General features: G+C 53.4%; 3 protein-coding genes across 4 annotated transcripts; 1 reads left to right on the forward strand and 2 right to left on the reverse strand.

Moving 5' to 3' along the window:
* Positions 1-950: 950 nt before the first annotated feature.
* On the forward strand, positions 951-4,771 carry DIABLO (diablo IAP-binding mitochondrial protein). Of its 2 annotated transcripts, none has more exons than XM_066331669.1 (6): positions 951-1,007; positions 1,654-1,768; positions 1,951-2,082; positions 2,949-3,059; positions 3,177-3,273; positions 4,139-4,771. In XM_066331669.1, the coding sequence occupies exons 1-6, from the start codon at positions 961-963 to the stop codon at positions 4,345-4,347; spliced, it is 711 nt and encodes a 236-aa protein (XP_066187766.1). In that variant the 5' UTR covers positions 951-960; the 3' UTR covers positions 4,348-4,771. The 2 variants fall into 2 exon arrangements, with proteins under 2 accessions (XP_066187766.1, XP_066187768.1); XM_066331671.1 differs by having other exon boundaries at positions 1,954-2,082.
* Positions 4,772-7,156: 2,385 nt separating this feature from the next.
* Positions 7,157-9,093, reverse strand: B3GNT4 (UDP-GlcNAc:betaGal beta-1,3-N-acetylglucosaminyltransferase 4). The gene has a single exon (XM_066331091.1). The coding sequence runs from the start codon at positions 9,030-9,032 to the stop codon at positions 7,914-7,916; it is 1,119 nt and encodes a 372-aa protein (XP_066187188.1). The 5' UTR covers positions 9,033-9,093; the 3' UTR covers positions 7,157-7,913.
* Positions 9,094-9,483: 390 nt separating this feature from the next.
* Positions 9,484-16,469, reverse strand: LRRC43 (leucine rich repeat containing 43). The gene is made up of 12 exons (XM_066331092.1): positions 16,380-16,469; positions 16,046-16,303; positions 15,661-15,771; positions 15,377-15,516; positions 14,544-14,782; positions 13,774-13,952; positions 13,326-13,449; positions 12,982-13,121; positions 12,765-12,854; positions 12,292-12,507; positions 11,732-11,825; positions 9,484-9,664 (listed from the first exon to the last, which is right to left on the reverse strand). Exons 1-12 carry the CDS (start codon positions 16,467-16,469, stop codon positions 9,510-9,512), a joined length of 1,836 nt encoding a protein of 611 aa, XP_066187189.1. The 3' UTR covers positions 9,484-9,509.
* Positions 16,470-17,369: the final 900 nt, after the last annotated feature.

Raw genomic sequence — 17,369 nt, forward strand, 5'->3', positions numbered from 1 at the left:
AGGGGAAACCTTTGCTGGAGAAGGTAGAGATTGTCACTAGCACAGAACTACCCAAAATCAAAGCAGCATCATGTACTTTAGAACAATAATGATGAATTAAACCAGGGCCATGAGGAGGACTGATGGTGTTGGTGGTCACAATCTATCCCTGCTGGAATTCCCCTTTTACAAAATGGAGTTGATTTCAGCACAGATGCAACGTTGGGGATTCTACCCAATGTCCTTGTGGCCTGTAAGTTCTGCATTCCTTTTGTCTAAATCCTTCTTCCCAAGCTTTGTGAACCTTTCCCGGCTGTAATATCACTGAAACACATCAAGCCCTAAACCTTATCAAGGCAATCCCACCACCAAATAATTTGGTTTTCCAGCACCTGGACATCACTCAGAGTTTGTTGGCCGCTGTTTCACGGATTAAATATTCTTGTTCATCAGACTTGAAAGCTACAAAATCAAACACCAACGGACAACACATTACACATTTTTTCCCAACTAGGCAAGACCCCGTTTCATAATCTCCACCTCATTCCCAGCAACTGGGCAAAATGTTGCCTATTTCTGACCATTGAGAAGTTGGGTATACCAGCGAATCCTAGAGGAGGTGTCTCCCGACACCGCTTGTGCTCCACAGGGCCGTGAGGGCGGAGGGGACGCGGGGACACCCCTGGGGACATCCCTGGGGACACCCCTGGGAACATTCCTGGGGACACCCCTGGGGACATCCCTGGGGACACCCCTGGGAACATTCCTGAGGACACCCCTGGGGACAACCCTGAGGACAACCCTGGGGACACCCCTGGGGACATTCCTGGGGACACCCCTGGGGACATCCCTCAGCGCCCGCCTCAGCTTCCCGCCACTGCCCTCACGGCCCCGCGCGCCCCTCCGCGCACGCGCCGCGCTCGGCCCCGCCCCCGCGGGTGTGCGCGGTGACGTCACTTCCCGCGCGCCGGGCGGGCCAAGATGGCGGCGGGCGGGCGGTGGCTGAGGAGCTGCTGCTCCGTGCTCAGGTACCGCGGCGGGCCGGGGGGACAGGCTGAGGGGGAGGAGACGCGCTGCCCACACCGCGCTCCCCACCCGCGGGCTGTAGGTTGAAGAGCACACGCCATAAAAGAAGGAAAACCGACCGGTCGTTTTCATTAAATTGCTGTAGAACCAAAAAAAAAAAAGATTCTCATTGCTCTGTGCTTCTGTTTTTCCGCTCGAGTATTTCCGTGATAGACCCTGGCCCCAGGGCATTTGCACAGCTTGGGTTGTAAATAAAACTGGCCACGGAGACCCAGGTGTCGCTGGACTGTGACAAACCTGTCACATTTCTCACCTGCATGTACCACACGGCAATTTAAGCATGTTTTTTAACTTATTTTCCCGTATTACTGACTATCAGCATTATGCTGGTACCAGCTAACAGACATTTTCTCTCTGGAGGTGTTAATAATGCACTAGTTACTGTGCTTGCCTTTTCTTGCACTTACGATAAAATAGTACGAAATTTGAAACAAACTTACTCATTCACTGTCACACAGCTACATCACAGAAGTCTGGCACAGATAGACAGGTTCTCGAACAGCTTCTGGGTGTCCTTCTCTTTGCTCCCTATTTCCCACCTCACACAGGGATGTTTCTGCTGCTAAACTTTGCCTCTTGCTTTTCCAGACGCAGCTTCCCAGTCCTGGCCAGCGTCCGGCAGCGAGGCCTCGTGGGCAGGAGCGGGCAGTGGCAGCAGGCCGTGGGGCTGGGGGTGGCCCTGTGTGCTGTCCCCGTTGTAGAGGTACCCCCAGCACCCTCTCCTCGCACCAGTTTAACACCCAAACCCACCAGTTTGTCCCGGTTCTCCTGCTGGGATCACACCCTCAGGGAGCCCCTCACAGCGGGGCTTTCCCTCACCTTTGTGTTGGAGTGGTGTCGGCAGGGAGGGCGCTGGGAAGGTCACACGGGTGTCTTGTGTTGCAGCAGCAGAGCTCGGGGTCCCTCAGCAACGATGCCCTGATCAGGAGAGCCGTGTCCCTGGTGACAGACAGCACGGCCACGCTGCTCTCCCAGACCACCTACGCGCTGATCGAGGCGCTCACCGAGTACACCAAGGTGAGCTCAGGGGGCTCACACCTGGCACAGGGCACTGCTGGCAGGGCCAGCTGCTCTGGCACTGAGTGCACCTCTTAAACCAGGCTCCAAATGGGCTTCTGCAAGATTAATGTAACCAAAGAGGTGTGAGGGGTGAAGAGTCAGGTCTTTAGGGAGCCACACGGTCACTGTTCTACACCAAAGGTGGAAGCTACTTTTAGCTTTGTTAAAATGTTGCTTTGGGGTTAAAATTAGACAATCTCAGAATTGTTTGGGTTGGAAGGACCTTAAAGCTCATCCAGTCCCATGAGCAGGGACACCTTTCACTATCCCAGGTTGCTCTAAGCCCATCGAGCCTGGCCTTGGACACTTCCAGGGATAGCCACAGCTTCTCTGGGCAGCCTGTGCCAGGGCCTCACCACCCTCAGAGCCAAGAATTTTTCCCTAACATCCTGTCCAACCCTGCCCTTTGTCAGCATGAATCCATTCTCCTTGTCCCATGCTCTTGTAAGAAGTCCCTCTTTTTACTTAGGCAAAATGACCCTGGAACTCAGAACTGAGGCTGAAGATACTCCCAAAAGTTAGTTATATTACCTATGTACTGAGTTCTCTGTTCTGGGGCATTTTATTGCCCTTCTCAGCCTTTCTAAGGCCATGAGCTGAGCTCCATCAGAAGAATGGTATGAGCCATACTTAAATCTGAAAGAAGACATAATTTTAATTTTGCAAATAGAACGCCAATTAAAGTGTTTGCATTCCAGTTCACATCCTTGTCAGTGCATCAAGTGTATGAGGAGTAATTTTGCTAATTAAGACCAGGTAACACTGAGACAACACCAGAGCTGTGCAGGTTATTGTGGTAACTGTGCAAAATGATTCCTTCACAGGCAGTTTATACCCTGGTGTCTCTCTACAAGCAATACTCAGACCTCCTTGGGAAAATGAACTCGGAAGAGGTGGATGCAGTCTGGCAGGTGGTCATAGGAGCCAGAGTGGATGTAAGCAAATAAACCTCCCTCACCAGCTGCCTCTCCAGCCCTGTTCTCCCTCCTCTGCACAGCTCAGGAGGGCTCTCGGGTCTGTTACACCTTGTTGACTCTTTCTCCTGCTCCTAGATGACCACCAAGCAGCAGGAATACCTCAGGCTGGAATCCAGCTGGATGACAGCGCTGCGGCTGTCGGAGATGGCGGCAGAGGCTGCCTATCAGTCAGGTGAGCACAAGCTGCAGCACTGCCCTTCTCCCTCTCAGCACAGTTCAGACACATGGTATACATTCAGTTAACACCACAGTTGACAATTTTTAGAGGTGCTGAGCATGTACATTGTGGTTTTGGCTGTGAGTCTGTGGGTACATTCTGAGAACTAGGCCTGGAAAGTTCATACGTGGTTTAGGTCAAGATCAACCACAGCCAAAAATGTTTAAGGGAAGAGTTTAGTTATTTTTGAAAGCAAGGCTCAAACATGGCCCTGGGAGCCACAGAACCAAGGCTGCCTGTGAGTCCAGTAGGGCTTTCCAGCTGGATTTATATTTAAAAAGGAAAATATACTAATTTTTGGTGGGTTTCTCCCTGGAGAGATTTGAAAGCTCTGAGACTGAGTTATGGACTGGTTTGTGGTAAATGGGCAAAGTTCCTTGAGTGGAGAAGGGAGGGAAAACAGTGACTATACAGAGACATCCTAATTTTGTAAGTGCCTGGAACAGACCCAAAAATCTGTGGGAGCATGGGAGGAGAATGGTGGGAATTCAGCAGTGCCAGAGGTATTCCCACTGCTGTAGGTGCCAGGATGGGACAAGGACTGAAAGGTTCTGGCACACATTGACTGGGCTTAGATCTCAAACCACTGGCACAAGGTGATCACTCCTGTCCAGCTCCAGCTGTATCCCACCGGGATGGGAGAATTCAACATCTCAAAGCAGACAAAAGGTTTGAGGTAAATGAAGAGTAAATGCACTGAGCATTAATACAGCCCAAGAGCCATCACAACACAGCAAGGCAGATGATAATCCCGCCTATTTCCTTAGCTGAAGGTTTGCCCAGTGCTCCTCTAACCCAGAGTGTCCATCCTTCCCTCCAGGTGCAGACCAGGCCTCGGTGACAGCCCGCAGCCACATCCAGGTGGTGAAGTCCCAGGTGCAGGAGGTGCGGCTGCTGTCCCAGAAAGCAGAGACCAAATTAGCTGAAGCTCAGACAGAGGAGCTCATAAAAGCCCAAGGAGAGGACTCCTCATTGCCACAGGGTGTTTCAGGAAATACAGATGATGACCCTTACCTTCGGGAGGACTGAACAGAACTGAACTCTCAGGGCCAAGCACAGATTGAACAGTCCCAAGCTCTTAAGTGTGGGATAGTGTAAAACTGCTGAAATAAGCCTGTGATTCCATTTCCCCCCCCAAAAAAAACCCCCCGATTGCTTTACAAATCAAGCATTTGGAAGGCCTCAATTTTGTTTGTAATTTACCTTGTTTGTAATACTTTTGGATTCATTTATTTAAGTGTTTATCTATGCAAATGTGAAGACTGTTATCAGGGTGGTAACCTGACTGTTACCTGGTGGTAATTGTGTTTCTGCCTGGAGGGTCCTGCTGCTCCCTTGGTGTGTTTCTGGGAGCTCAGAAACATTTCAGAGAAATGTATTTAAAAATCCTTGTTTTTAACCTGTGAGGTAAATGATGTTTGTGAGGAGATGGCTTTATTAAACTGCAAAAGCAGCTCGTTGTGGGTGTGTCCATTTGGGGAAGAGATTAGGCCCTGCTTTCTATTTGAATTTGAAAGTTTTTAACCTCTGAGTCTGTAGCTGCACCAAATTACACTGAGCTGCAGTCAGGGGAAATATTTGCCCTGGAGCTGAGAATTTCCCATGGAGTCACCAGGCTCTTGGTGCAGTTTTGTTCAGCACAGCAACTTACTTCACCCAGAGTTACCTCTGGGGGAGGTTCCCCAGGAAGCAAAGGAGAGATTTCATTTTCAAGATACTGTGGTTATAAACGAAATTGTTCCAACAGCTGCTGTGGACTGTTCTACAAAGAGCAAAAGGGAGTTTTACGTATTTGAATGCTTCCCAGTGCAAGTTTCAGGAAAACAGTCTTAATTATTTCTTTTGCAAGCTTAATGTTTCGCTGCAGGTTTCAAAACCACAGGTGTCTTTCACTGTGTTCATTTCCTAACTTGACAGCTGGTGTGTGGACAGCATCCACTAGAACTTTATCACTGATGATTTGAAGCAGTTAATCCCCATCTGCCAGGTTGTGTAAGAAAACACACATTAATCAAAGGTTTTTCACCACAGATCAATATCTTATCCACTGCATCTGTGTCAAGGTTGCTGTTACTAAATTGAGTTGTGCCTGATCAGGAGTTTTCTTACCTGCAGCAAAAACTGTGTCTCATTTTGGCTGCCTTTGCAACAAATGCAATCTCAGGCACACAGCACTGTTCATTTATAGATCAGGTAGTAAAAAGAAAATCAACAAACCATCTTTCCTTGCTCCTCACTGGGTGCTGCTGTATCCAAGGAGGATGGCACAGTCTGGAATTCAGCTCACAGGGAGTTTCCAGTGTCTGCTGTGCCAAACACAGCTCTGGGCTGGAGCTTTAGGGAAAAAAACCCTGTGGTGAGAGGATTACTTGAGTGGTGGCACAGCAGAGCCCTCAGGAGCCAAATGCACCCTCAGGTTACATCTAACCACATCTAACTGCCCTCGTTTGGTGCCTTGTGCAGTTGGAGAACATCTGCCAAGCCCCTGACCTGCACAAACAAGTCGTGTGCCTTTCAGGATGCCACAGTAACTCTACTCAGATGTCTGCATGGCAAAAGCCAGGAAAGTCCCTCTTTCCCTTTCAGGGCCTGCTCCCAGCCCTGCTGTGACCCCACTTCTTGTTTCACTGCCTGTCCTGTGCTTCCTGCCCCAGAGCTGTTCCCACACACATCCAGCCTGACGTGACTGGAACCTGCCAGCCAGTCCAGCCAAGTCAAAGCAGGGGTGAGGAGCACAAAGGGCTCCACATCACCCCAAGAACAAGGCAGAAGGGAGTGCCTCACCTTTGTTAGGAAGTGAGAGCTGCCAGCCGGGAGTTAGCCCACACACCTAAGCCCACAACAGACATGACATCATGCTCTGTGCTCCTGAGTTTGCACTGGGAATCATGGAGTGGATCACAGAAGTGCTGGCACAGCAGCTCACAGGGCACCACGGTGCCCGCTCTGGCCAGTCTCCTCTCCAGGGCCAGCAGCAGTGCCCAGAGAATCGTGCCCAGAGCCTGAGGTTTGCTGCTGACACTGGCCTTGTTTACAAAGCCAACACACCTGAAACTACACACAGGCACTTTCTCAGCTACAGTTAATGAACCCTGTTGGAGCTGCAGCCAGAAAACACAGTAACAACTCGCACAAAACCACCCTGAGGATGGACAGCCACCAATTCTTTGAGACAAACCCCTACTCACCCCTGGCACAGAAACAGCTCCTCTGAGGGGGCACCTTCTGCCCCAAGAGCCTGGGTCAGCCCTGGGGCTCAGCCAGGGCCACCCCAGGTGCTCCAGAGGGCCAAGGGAGCACATCCTACCAGGAGCCCCATCCCACTGAGAGCTCCCACACCTCTGCTCTCAGGGTGTCCCTGTCCATAGGACAAGCAAGAACCTCCTGGCAGTGCTTCCTGGGCACTTCTGAAAGCTGCACTCCCATCTGGTGGGGGATGGATGCTGGGCAGCTGGCACTAGAGACAGCAGTTACAACAGCACAAAGGACTCTGCTTTCTGTAATCACGCACTTCCTCTTTTCCTCTTTTACTCATTTGCTTGTTTTTTCCCCTAAGGCTTCCAGGCTGCTTCCTGCTCATCCACAGCTCCTGCTCTAGCAGCAGGTCACTGATAAGCTTCACAAAAGCACCACCAAAACTTAGTTCTAGATTTGATCTTTTCTCACATTAACAATTCCAGCATATTCAGATTAATCACTTTTGTATCAGTGCATCTCGTCTGGATGGGGCAGAGAGCAGCTCACAGAAAAGGAAGTGGCAAGTATCCATTTCCACATAACATTATCCCCTTTAATGCAAATACCCAGCACCAGATCTCAGCCTTCCCTGACTTTCAGGGCTCTTAGCTTTCAGGAGACCTAAGAATATTCCCATGTAAATACTTTTCAAAACGATTTTATTTAGACACATTACAGCAATGAACCAAACAGCTCCCACACAACATGGGAAGCTACAGCCACTCTCCCTACCCCATGATTATTCAAGACACATGGCTCCTCTCAAACCAGATCAGAAAGTGTTTGTGCTAAAGTTTCCAGTGCATGTAAACTTGTTGTGAGTTTCTGTAAAAGCCTCAAGGCTGGAGGCAGAGCCCAGTCCCTCAGATCATCATCACTGCTGTGTTAAGGCCATATATTTTTAAAACTTTTCCTTCCCCACTCCATTCCCTTTCTCCTGCTGTCTGGTAGGAGCTGTGGGGTTGCTGCCCTGGGACAGCAGACCCAGCAGGACATACTGGCCTTTCTTCCATGCCTTCAAGTAAATTTCAAATGCTCTGTCACTCATTAGTGATCGCTGCCTGCCCCACACGAAACTGGCTTTGCCCGGCAGTCAGACACCAGTGCAGGTGGCACTTGTGACTTCCCCCAGCACAGTCTGGCTGGGAGGAGTCGAGTTCTCTCTACCTTCACGAAGCCACCAGCCACACCCCACCCTGTGACAATTCAACTGCTTCAAATAACCCCGACAGAAAAAGACTCACTGCAAAGCAAACCACAACAGCTCCAGTGCAGTCTGTTAGTAATGGACACGTTTCTACCACGACCTGATTTTTAGTTTAAGTACCCTGTCACCAGCCACAATCCTGCTGGGCTCATCAGTAGCTCCTTTTCCAGCCCCTGCTGTCGCTGTGTGTCACCGACACCGCACACCTAATGCTGTCATCCTTCACCAGCGTCCACATGATCCACATCTCCGTCGGGTTCAGTCTGTGCACAACCATCAGCCCTTTGTACAAGCACGGATCAAAAGGATTGAAAGGTCTCTGGATCCCAAAAGTCTTAAAGCCAGCATGGTTCTTTGGGGTCACTGACATCTTTGCCAGACACATTCCCACAAACACATCGTCTATGGGGAAGAGCTCCGTGTCCTCTGCGGTGCTCTGGAGGCGACGCACTGTCTCTCTAGACATCACATATCCCCCTCCTCCTGCATAGACAGGATAGAAGGTGGCTCCATACATGGGCTCTGGGATAAAGTATTTGACCTTGGTGTTCCTGATGGGCCGGGCGTTGGCGATCACATCCCCAACAAAGAGATCCTGTTCAGGGTCCAGCTCCCGGAGGAACTCGACGATGTTGTAAGTGTTGACAAACACATCATCGTCGCCCTTCAGCACGAACCTGGCGTGCAGGCAGTCCTCCATGAACCAGCGCAGGAAATGCAGCTCCTTGAGGGTCAGGTTGAAAAAGTTGTCAACAAAATCCCACTGCAAGATGTCATCGAACTCCTGGCTCTCATAAGCCAGCAGCTGGTGCAGGGGCTGCAGCTGGATTTTGGCCTCGGATCGTCCCAGGAGGAACACCAGCCTGATGGGCCTGCCCCCGATGGAGACCTCCTTCCCCCACGTGTTCCTGATGGCCACACGCTGGTCCACGTTGACGGGGGAAGACTTGATGGCCAGCAGGAGGAACATCTCTTTGCTACACCTGGAAGGTCTCAGCAAGACCGGGAAGCTCCTGCAGTGCTTGTAGGTTAAGAAGACGCGGTGAGGCTCCGGGAGGGCAAGAGAAGAATTGGCAAAGGTCAAGTTCGGCAAACACTTGGTGTGCTCAGCGCTGCCCAGAACCGAAGGCTCCAGTCTGCGATCCACCACATCCACTTTCTGCCCCGCTGATGGTGCTGCCAACTTTGCCTCCTTCTTCATGTAAAACACCCAGGCCAGCAGCGTGATTGAGAAGGTGTAAAGTGCAAGGCTTTTAATCCTGGGATACATGGCAGCATCCGCCGCAGGACCGACCCCGGGCGGGCAGATGAAGACGGGCAGTTCCCTCCTGCCAGACCTGGGACGTGTCTCGGTGCTCCCTCCCGGTGCTCAGCAGGACCCGGTGAGGACGGTCCGGAGCCTCCGGTCCCGCCGGGGCGCGCACACGGCGCTGGAGCCGCCACTCCACGGTGCCCCCCGCCCTGCTCTGCGGAGGAGCCGGAGCCTCCTCCTCCTCGCTTCAAGCGGAGCTGCCGCTCCTCCTGCGATTCACCGGGAGCTGTGACCGTCCCCGCCCGCCCCAGAGCCCCGCCCGCGGGCGGAGGATGCGAGGGGCTGGCACCGGGGCGGCGTGTCCCCGGCGCGGCACACACACATCCTACAGCCCGCTCCAGCTCCTGCCGGAGCTCAGCACCAGACCACCCCGGGGCATCTCCCAGTTTCTGGCGGTTCTGCTAAAACAGGCTCCACGCAGCGTTCCCGTGTGGTTTATTTCTGCTGTGGACACATCACTGAGTCTTCCCGACTGCCATGGCTCTGGGTGCTCAAGGGCCACCGAAGCAGCTGCATCTGGAATTGAACTGTCAGCGGCACCAGCTGGAGCTCTCGACCCTCCTCCACTTCAGTGGTGTCTTTGTTTTTTACTTTTTCTGTGATAAGAAGTACATTTGTCACTGTCATGAGAGAGTAGATCATTCTAAAAGCAGCAGTGTGCAAGGGTGTCAGCACTGACTGGGCCTCGAGGGAAATCTGTTTCAATGAGTCTTGGGATGATAAGCCCAAAAAAGCATCTTTAGGCTGGCAGTTGACCTGGGTGCAGCCTTCCTTTTTGTTGTGAAAAAGCCCTAGGGCAAAAGAGAGACGCAGAAATAAACTATTTTAAGGATCCTGGAAAATCAAATGTGGGGTAAAATGAGACCTACGTGAGACTACTTCTGAAGACATCCTTCAATGTCTGGGCAAATGGTTCACTTGTGACAAAGCCCGCTGCCTTTCCTCTTTGAGCCATCTGGAAGTGATCCCAATTCCTCTGAGAAGACTTATTATTTGTGTGCATTTGCTGACTGAGGGATGCAAATCAGCCTCAGCTCCTGGCTGTGAGAGTGCCGGTCCCTGCACAGCCCTGCTGGACACAGGGCTGGGAGTCATTCCCTGTCCCCCGGGGCATGGCCACTGTCACAGCTCCAGGGAGGTGCGTGGTCCCCAGGTGATGAGCAAGTGTCAAACGGCCCCGGAGCAGCTGGGGACTCAGGGGCAGGCAGGACGTGCAGACACTGAGCTCAGCAGGGCTCCAAAAAGCCACAACGGGATGTTCTGGTGAGTCACAGCCATGGGACAGCAAGTGTAGCAAAGCTGTGGGGCAGCTCATTTTCAGGCACTGAATTTTCAACTCACAGTTTGAAATATAGACTCAGAGGCCTCACAGTGAGGCCAGCCCCTCCCTGCACAGGCACAAGGGGCCACCAAATTAAGCACAAATCTCTAATTGCTGTGGGTTTCGTTGCACAACAGCACTTTTACCCTCGTTCAGGCTGAAGGGAAATCTACACGCACTCACCACACGCCAGGGAGGAAAGGAAAGGAGAAACCACCACTGTTGAAGCTGAGCTGTTTGACAGCAGCTGCCTGCTTCAGCAACAGGCTGAATACACATCTTCTTGTGGGGGATGGCAATTGGAGGAGCTCTTTTCAGATCACTGGGGGATGCCACAAGCTTCTCTGAATGCAGACAGAGCCCAGGACTGCAGAGCTCTGAGAGCCTCCCCAAAGATGGGGACCTTGCTGTGGGTGACAGGGTACAAGAAAGCAGCCCGGAGCTCTGTGGGTTAATTGCACTCTTACATCTGATGCCAGAGCAGAGAAACAAAGCTCCTTTGGTAGCTCTGAGCAGTGCTGGGAGGCTTGGCCCTCTCCATGCCGTCTTTGACCCACAAGCAGCTTTTCAGCATTGCTTGGCCATCCCTTCCCTCTCCCACTTCCTCCTGCTCTTGCATCACCCCTCCGATGTGCTGGCACTGCTATTTTTACAGTCCAATGCAAGACTGCTGGGAAAATAACCTGTAAGAGGCAGGGTGAGGTTTACCCCTGGCAGATGAAGCAACGCTGCTGGCTGAGCAGCCCCGAGCTCCGCTCTGGGTTGGCAGGGGACACACCCGGCGGGATGGGGGTGGTCTCTTCACGGGTGACAGAACAGACTGGGATCTGTTCCCAGCCCTGCCATGGGCCGGCTGGGGCACCTGGGGCTCTCTCTGTGCATCTCATCTCCAAACCAGAGAGAACAATAATCCCCTCTGCAAAAGTGCTTTGAGATGCGAATTGGCAGTGGATGAGGAGCTCATTATGTATCCCAGGCAGCCCTCGCCCAGCTGCCCGCCCACACCACCACCCACATCTGGCAGCCGACACAGTGGGCAGCACTTTTCTCACCCAAAAAATCTGCTGTGCCTTTCTCCCCTGGCACAGAGTGCTGTAGGTCTGTGTCTCCCGGGGCAGCTGGCAGCCTAACCTCGGTGTTTGTGCAGACACCTACTCGTAAAGAGTCCAGGCTGTGTCTGTGCTGTGAGCCCCGCAGTCAATGTCTGTATTCACGGCCCGAGGCTCAGGGTGTGAGTAAATCCCTGCTCCTGGAGCTGGCAGGGCGGCCGGGCCGTGCTGCTGTCTGCTCTCTCACACACCCCACCCTCTGCCCCGCCAGCCCCAGCCTCTGTCACCTTTGGGAGCCGGAGTCGCCGCGGTTTTCCTGCTGGCCAGACTGCCTTTCTCTGCTTTGGCATTTTTGCTCTTGTCCTTGCCCTTTTTTACCTCCTGTGGAGAGAGGCGTTTCCACAGTAAGGCTGTGTTGAAACTCACTCAGTCCTGTGACAGCTGCCATCATCTGGGTGCTGTTACCGGGATTTCAGGGGCAGAGGAAAGAGGTGAGAGGAGAGCAGGAGCACAGCAGAGTGGCTGCTCAGAGAAGAGAATCCAGGAAACAGAAAGTTGGTACAGCTGGTATGTGCTGCCATGCTGAGAGAGAGCACCAGAGGAAACACGAGTGGCTGCTTACACGTTCTGGAATGGAAAAATAAACTCATCTATTTTCCTAGGCCCAGAAAAAGTAGCAGTACTGCTCGCTAATACCAGCCTTAAATAACCACACCAGCAGCAACGGATGGTGGTTAGGCAGGGCTATTTCAGCCCCATTTTGGGGAGAGGAGAACCGAGGGATGGATGCCTAGGCCAGAGAGGACATTTGCTGAACCCCAGCCCTGCCCTCGGACATGCTCCTTACCTTCTCCTCCACAACTGGTAGTTCTGGTGGTTTCTCAGGGATCAGGATGCCAAAGTCACACACAGCTGCCACCAGGTCCTCGGTGGCCAGCAGGGTCTCCAAGGTCACCCTCGTGGTGCCCAGGGTGCTCCGAATGGGAGGGTCGCTGCGGAGTTCAAGTTGCTGCTGCTTCTTCTTCTTTTTCTGCTTGTTCTTGGGCACGAGGACAGGCTTGTTCTTGGACATCAGGACAGCAGAAGGTTGGTGTCCCTTTATCAGGAAGAAGCAACCCCAACCCAGCCCCTTGCCCACCACTGCATCCTGGTCAAGGTGTGTGTCAACACTGCTGCCTTCCCCTCACAGAAATGGGGGACTTTGGGAGAGGTCTGACTCTCTGACACACCAAACTGACCCAGGAGAAGGGTCCTGGTTCTCCCATCACTGTTTTTGCAACTCAGATATAATTTGGTCATTGTTCTCTCCCAGCACCTTACCTTTGCACCATTCTTCTTCAGTTCCTGTCCTTCCTTCTTGTTTGGGACAGTGTTTTCCTGTGTATCAGCATCCACAGGCCAGGAGAGCACCTGCCCGGAGAGAGGAGCTGGCCCAGGGTCACTGCCATCCCAGCCTGCCTCCCAGAGGGAAGGTGATGCCACTGGCTGGGCCTCCCAGCAGCTCTTCCCACTCGATCCAGCTCGGCCACACCCTCACCTTCTCCTCTACCACTGAGACAATCGTTCCAGCCTCCAGGTAGGACTTCAGCCCCACCAAGTCCTTGGCAACGTGTTCCTTCCTGTAGCTGCAGTCGATGGTGTCTGCCCAGGGCTGTCCAGGGGTGGCAAACACCTTTGCTGTGTAGGGACACAAAAACGTTCAGAGGAGACCTCTCCTTCCCCAGGACAGAAGGATCCCCAGAACACAGCTGGTGCCAGGTCGTTATCCATCAGTCCCAGGAAGAGCCCAGCTGGCACCGTGAGGGACATCCTGATACCACCACACCCCCAAAAAGGGCTATGAACCTGCCCTGAGAGATGGGACCTATCATTCCTCATTACCAGAGCGGGCTGTGGGCTCCTCTGTGGCTGCAGGCTCCTGATGGCTCGTTGTTCCTCCTGTGTCCTGAGCAGAGCTGTCCACATCCAGCATGGTCACTGTGGGACTCTGGTGGATTTTTGTTGCCTGGAACAGAGACGGATCTGCCTCCAAAATCCTATCCCCAGCCCACCCTCATGGGAGGAAGGGACTTCAGTGCCAGGGAAAGGGTCTGCCACAGTCAGCAGGAGGAGGGCTGTGAGTGCACTCCCCTATTCAGAGCTCTGGGCTCCCCGAGAGGGATGTGGAATGTGTGCAGCTGGGGCCTGTCCTCCTGGATGCTGCCACGTGGGAGTTCTGTCCCCAGCACTGCTGCTGCCCACGCCAGGCCCATCACCCCACAGCCTGGAGGTGCAGTTCCCCCTGCTGTGTGTGACCTGCTTGTTTCCAGGAGCACAATCGAGTACCAACCTCGGGGCTGCCCCTGTCCTCGAGCTGCTCTCCCTCAGCAAACTCGTAGGTCACACAGTAGCTGTAGGTGATCACTGGACCCTCAGAGCCAACCTCCAGCTGCTGAAAAGCTTCAGGATTAGGGAGTCCCTTCATCTCCCCAATGCTCACAACCACCCGTGCTTCACTCCTGATCAGCTCTGAAAGGAAGACAATCTTGCCATGAAGCTGCAGCACTTCTCTTCCAGAGAGAGGAAGGAACAGAGCAAGCAGAAACCTCTACATCCCACGCCCCACCTCCTGGCATCCCTCGGTGCCATCCTGTGCAAACGCTGTGACAAACCACTGCCACGTGGGGTCACTCCAAAGCCACACAAACACCTCCCGCTCCGTTCCTTCAACATTTGAGTCTCCCGAAAGCACATACAGCACACGAACTCATTGAGTGAGGGCCATCAAGAGAGGGTCCCCAACCCGGGTGTCCCCCACCTCCTGCTCTCATGCCAGTCAGGGATGTGCCACAGAGGTGACATTGCTGTGTGCAGACAGTGCAGCACCATGTGAGCACCTTCCCCAGGACACATGTTCCTCTTGCCACAGCTCGGGAGGGAGGGGAACACATGGTCTGAAATCTGATGGTGTCTGGGAAGAAAAGCTGAGGCAGTGCTGGGACTGGGGATGGATTGCTCTTAGGCCTAAGGCTGAAACTACCTCGAGTGTAATTGCAGAGCTCAAGCACAGTGCAAACCCCGCTCCTGAATCACAGGGTCAGGCTCAAAGGCAGGGCTCACCTGGCTGCCTTGCCAGACCATGGAACTGCTCCCTCTCTTCAGGCCATATGTGGATGTCATCGAGGATGGACAGCTTGGGCAGGCTGTCCACGAGGAAGCCTCTGTAAGTGGGGATGAGAGCCAGTGGGTTGCCTTGGAGCAGCAGGATGTGGAGGTTCTGCAGAGTGGACAGTTGGGAGACCAGCTCCAGCAGGTCCGTGAGGTTGTTAAAGCTCAGGTCAAGGGAGACAAGGTTTGGCCTGAGGAGAGAACCCAGGGAAGGAGGTAAGGCAGCCAGCACCCATTTGAGGATAGAAAGCTACAGCCCTGGGGCAAAACCAGAAACAAAACCCGTAATTCCCCAGCACAAACTGAGCTGAACTGAGGAATCCAATCTGGAGGCCAATTCCAGATTCCTGAGTCATACAGTCCATTGCCAGTCTGCCCCACAACACAAAAAGATTTCTTTAGCATCCATTGATGACCTCACTGCAGCATTTGGTGATGTAGTTCACACTTCAGATCCTTATAGACCTCCAGCAGTGGCTTTGGGAAGGACATGGAAAAGGTAAACTGCCCGGGGATATGGAACTGTGGTGGGCAGGGTGTCAGGGCAGTTCCCCTGGTGATCTCCCCATTCCACACCTTGCTAAGGAGCAAGACAACCTCTGGGCATGAGACAGAAGACAGCAGAGACAGACTGCTCTGCACAGAGAGTAGCCACAGAGCACTGAATTTTCCCCAAATCTTCTCTTCTGTATTTTCCCGAAAAGGGCCACCTCCATGGCTTGAGGTCACCTATTCACAACTGCTTATTTCCCTTTCAGGAGCCCACATTCAGCCTGTGGCACTACCAAAAATCCACGGTGAGGTGCTTTTCCTGGGAAGGACCACACAGCCGGTTGTATCCCAGCCCCAAGTGCTGGAGCTCTGGGGGTGGCCGAGCACACAGGTCCTGCAGATCATCCACAGCATTGCAGCAGAGCTCCAGGACCTGCCCAGGACAGGAGGAACAACAAACACCCTGGCAATGAGCTGTTCCTGGCACCCCCTCGAGCTGTTTGGCTTTCATTGTGTTCCCAAATGGGAATTCCTGCACAATTCCTGTGTTCCCAAATGAGAATTCCTGCTTGCTCACCTTCAGAGTCCGGGGCAGGTGGGCCGAGGTTACTCTGCTGATGTGGTTGGCACTGAGGATGAGCTCCTCCAGCTGCTGGAACCGCAGCAGACCTTCATCCACCTCCTCCACCTGCAAAGAGCTGGGTTTGGCCAACTTGTCCCTGAGGCACCTCGTGGCCAGGGTGACACGGACACGTGTTGACCTCCGTGACATCTGTGTGACACGGATTAGCACAAACATCCTGGGGAAGCTGTGGGGAGAAGCTCTACTCTAGCTGCAGCACGTGGGAAGACCCTGGGATAGGAAGGTGCCCTTTTATCCTTTTCCCAGGATGTTTTCCCTCACAGCAGGAAGACACAGTTTCCTGGCCAGCAGCTTTACGGGCACCAGCAGCTGCACTTACCCCCTTGTCGAGGATCCGCAGGGACTTGACAGCCTGGAAGACTCTGGAGCCATGGAGGAGCTCAGGGGCCAGCGCGGCCACCTCCCGCAGGAGCCGCTCCTGGGGGCTGCAGTCGGGGGGCAGCGCCCAGGGGCTGTGCTGGTCTCTCAGCAGCTCCAGCAGCGCCTCGGGGGTCTCCTCTCCCGGTGGCACGGCCTCCTCCAGCCCCGCCGGCTCCGCCCAGGGGCTCCTGCGGGCATCCAGGCATCGGGATTTGTTCTGCGGACCGGGAGAGAGGAGAGGCAGTGGCAGCCCTGTGCCATGTCCCACGGCTGTGCCCCCACCAGACCCTTACCCAGCTGCCGAAGCCGCAGGGGAAATCCTGCAGCCCCAGGTGCTGCAGGTACTCCTGAAAAGCAGCCGAGACGCTGCCGGGTGCTGCCATCCAGCCCCAGCCCGGCAGAAAAGCCCCCGGCTCAGTGGCTTGTGTCCCTGTTGCTAGGAGAGGGTGCCATGGAACCAAATACTAGAAACAGAGGGTGGAGTAGGTCTGGAACAGCACCAAGCACACCCGGCTAGGGAGAAATCCCTGGTTTTCTGCTTGCCACTGGGGTCTGGGGGCTGCTCCCCATCAGGGAAAGAAGAGGTGGCCTCATGTTGCACTTGCAGGGTGCAGCATCAGCATTCTTCCTTGGCTGAGGACCTGTGGCATGGAATTTGCCATTTCCCTTATCTGTGTCCTGAGCGTCACTCAGATTTCAAGGAAGAAGCAGTCATGGTCTCAGTCAGCTCTGAAAGCCCAGCTCTCCACTTTACGTGGAGGGCACTGCCACATAACCATGTAAGGCCATCAGAAAACCAGTTCATGCCTGAAAATACCAGCTCCCACACTTGGAAAAAGTAGGTGAGCTCCAGAAAAAAAAGCCACAGCTGTCTCTCAGGTTAGCATCAGGTGTTCATATCGATTTCCTTTTTCCAGAGATAGGTGTTGAGGCAACGGCCACAAATTCCATTTTAGAGAACTGAGAGAGCAGCATGTGTCAGCAGAACTTCACCAAATGAATCGCAGTTGCTCTGTGGTGTCTGATGGTTACGTGGCGGAAAGCTGAACTTCTCAGGTTGGGTTTTACAGGACGGATGCTGACCTGCTCCCTTATCAGCTCAGCAGCTTATCACAGCCCTGTAGAGACCGGAAAGGATGTGCACAACATGCACAGGCTATGAGATAATGGCATGTCCTGGAGTGGAATAACCAGGTAAAGTGCTGTCCTTAGGAGAAAATGAAGTAAAATCTTCTGAAAGTCTTTGAAAGAAAATTACCAGTGGCTGAATTGTGTTTTGCGGA

The sequence above is a fragment of the Sylvia atricapilla genome, chromosome 17 (assembly GCF_009819655.1).
Source record: "Sylvia atricapilla isolate bSylAtr1 chromosome 17, bSylAtr1.pri, whole genome shotgun sequence".
NCBI lineage: Eukaryota > Metazoa > Chordata > Aves > Passeriformes > Sylviidae > Sylvia > Sylvia atricapilla.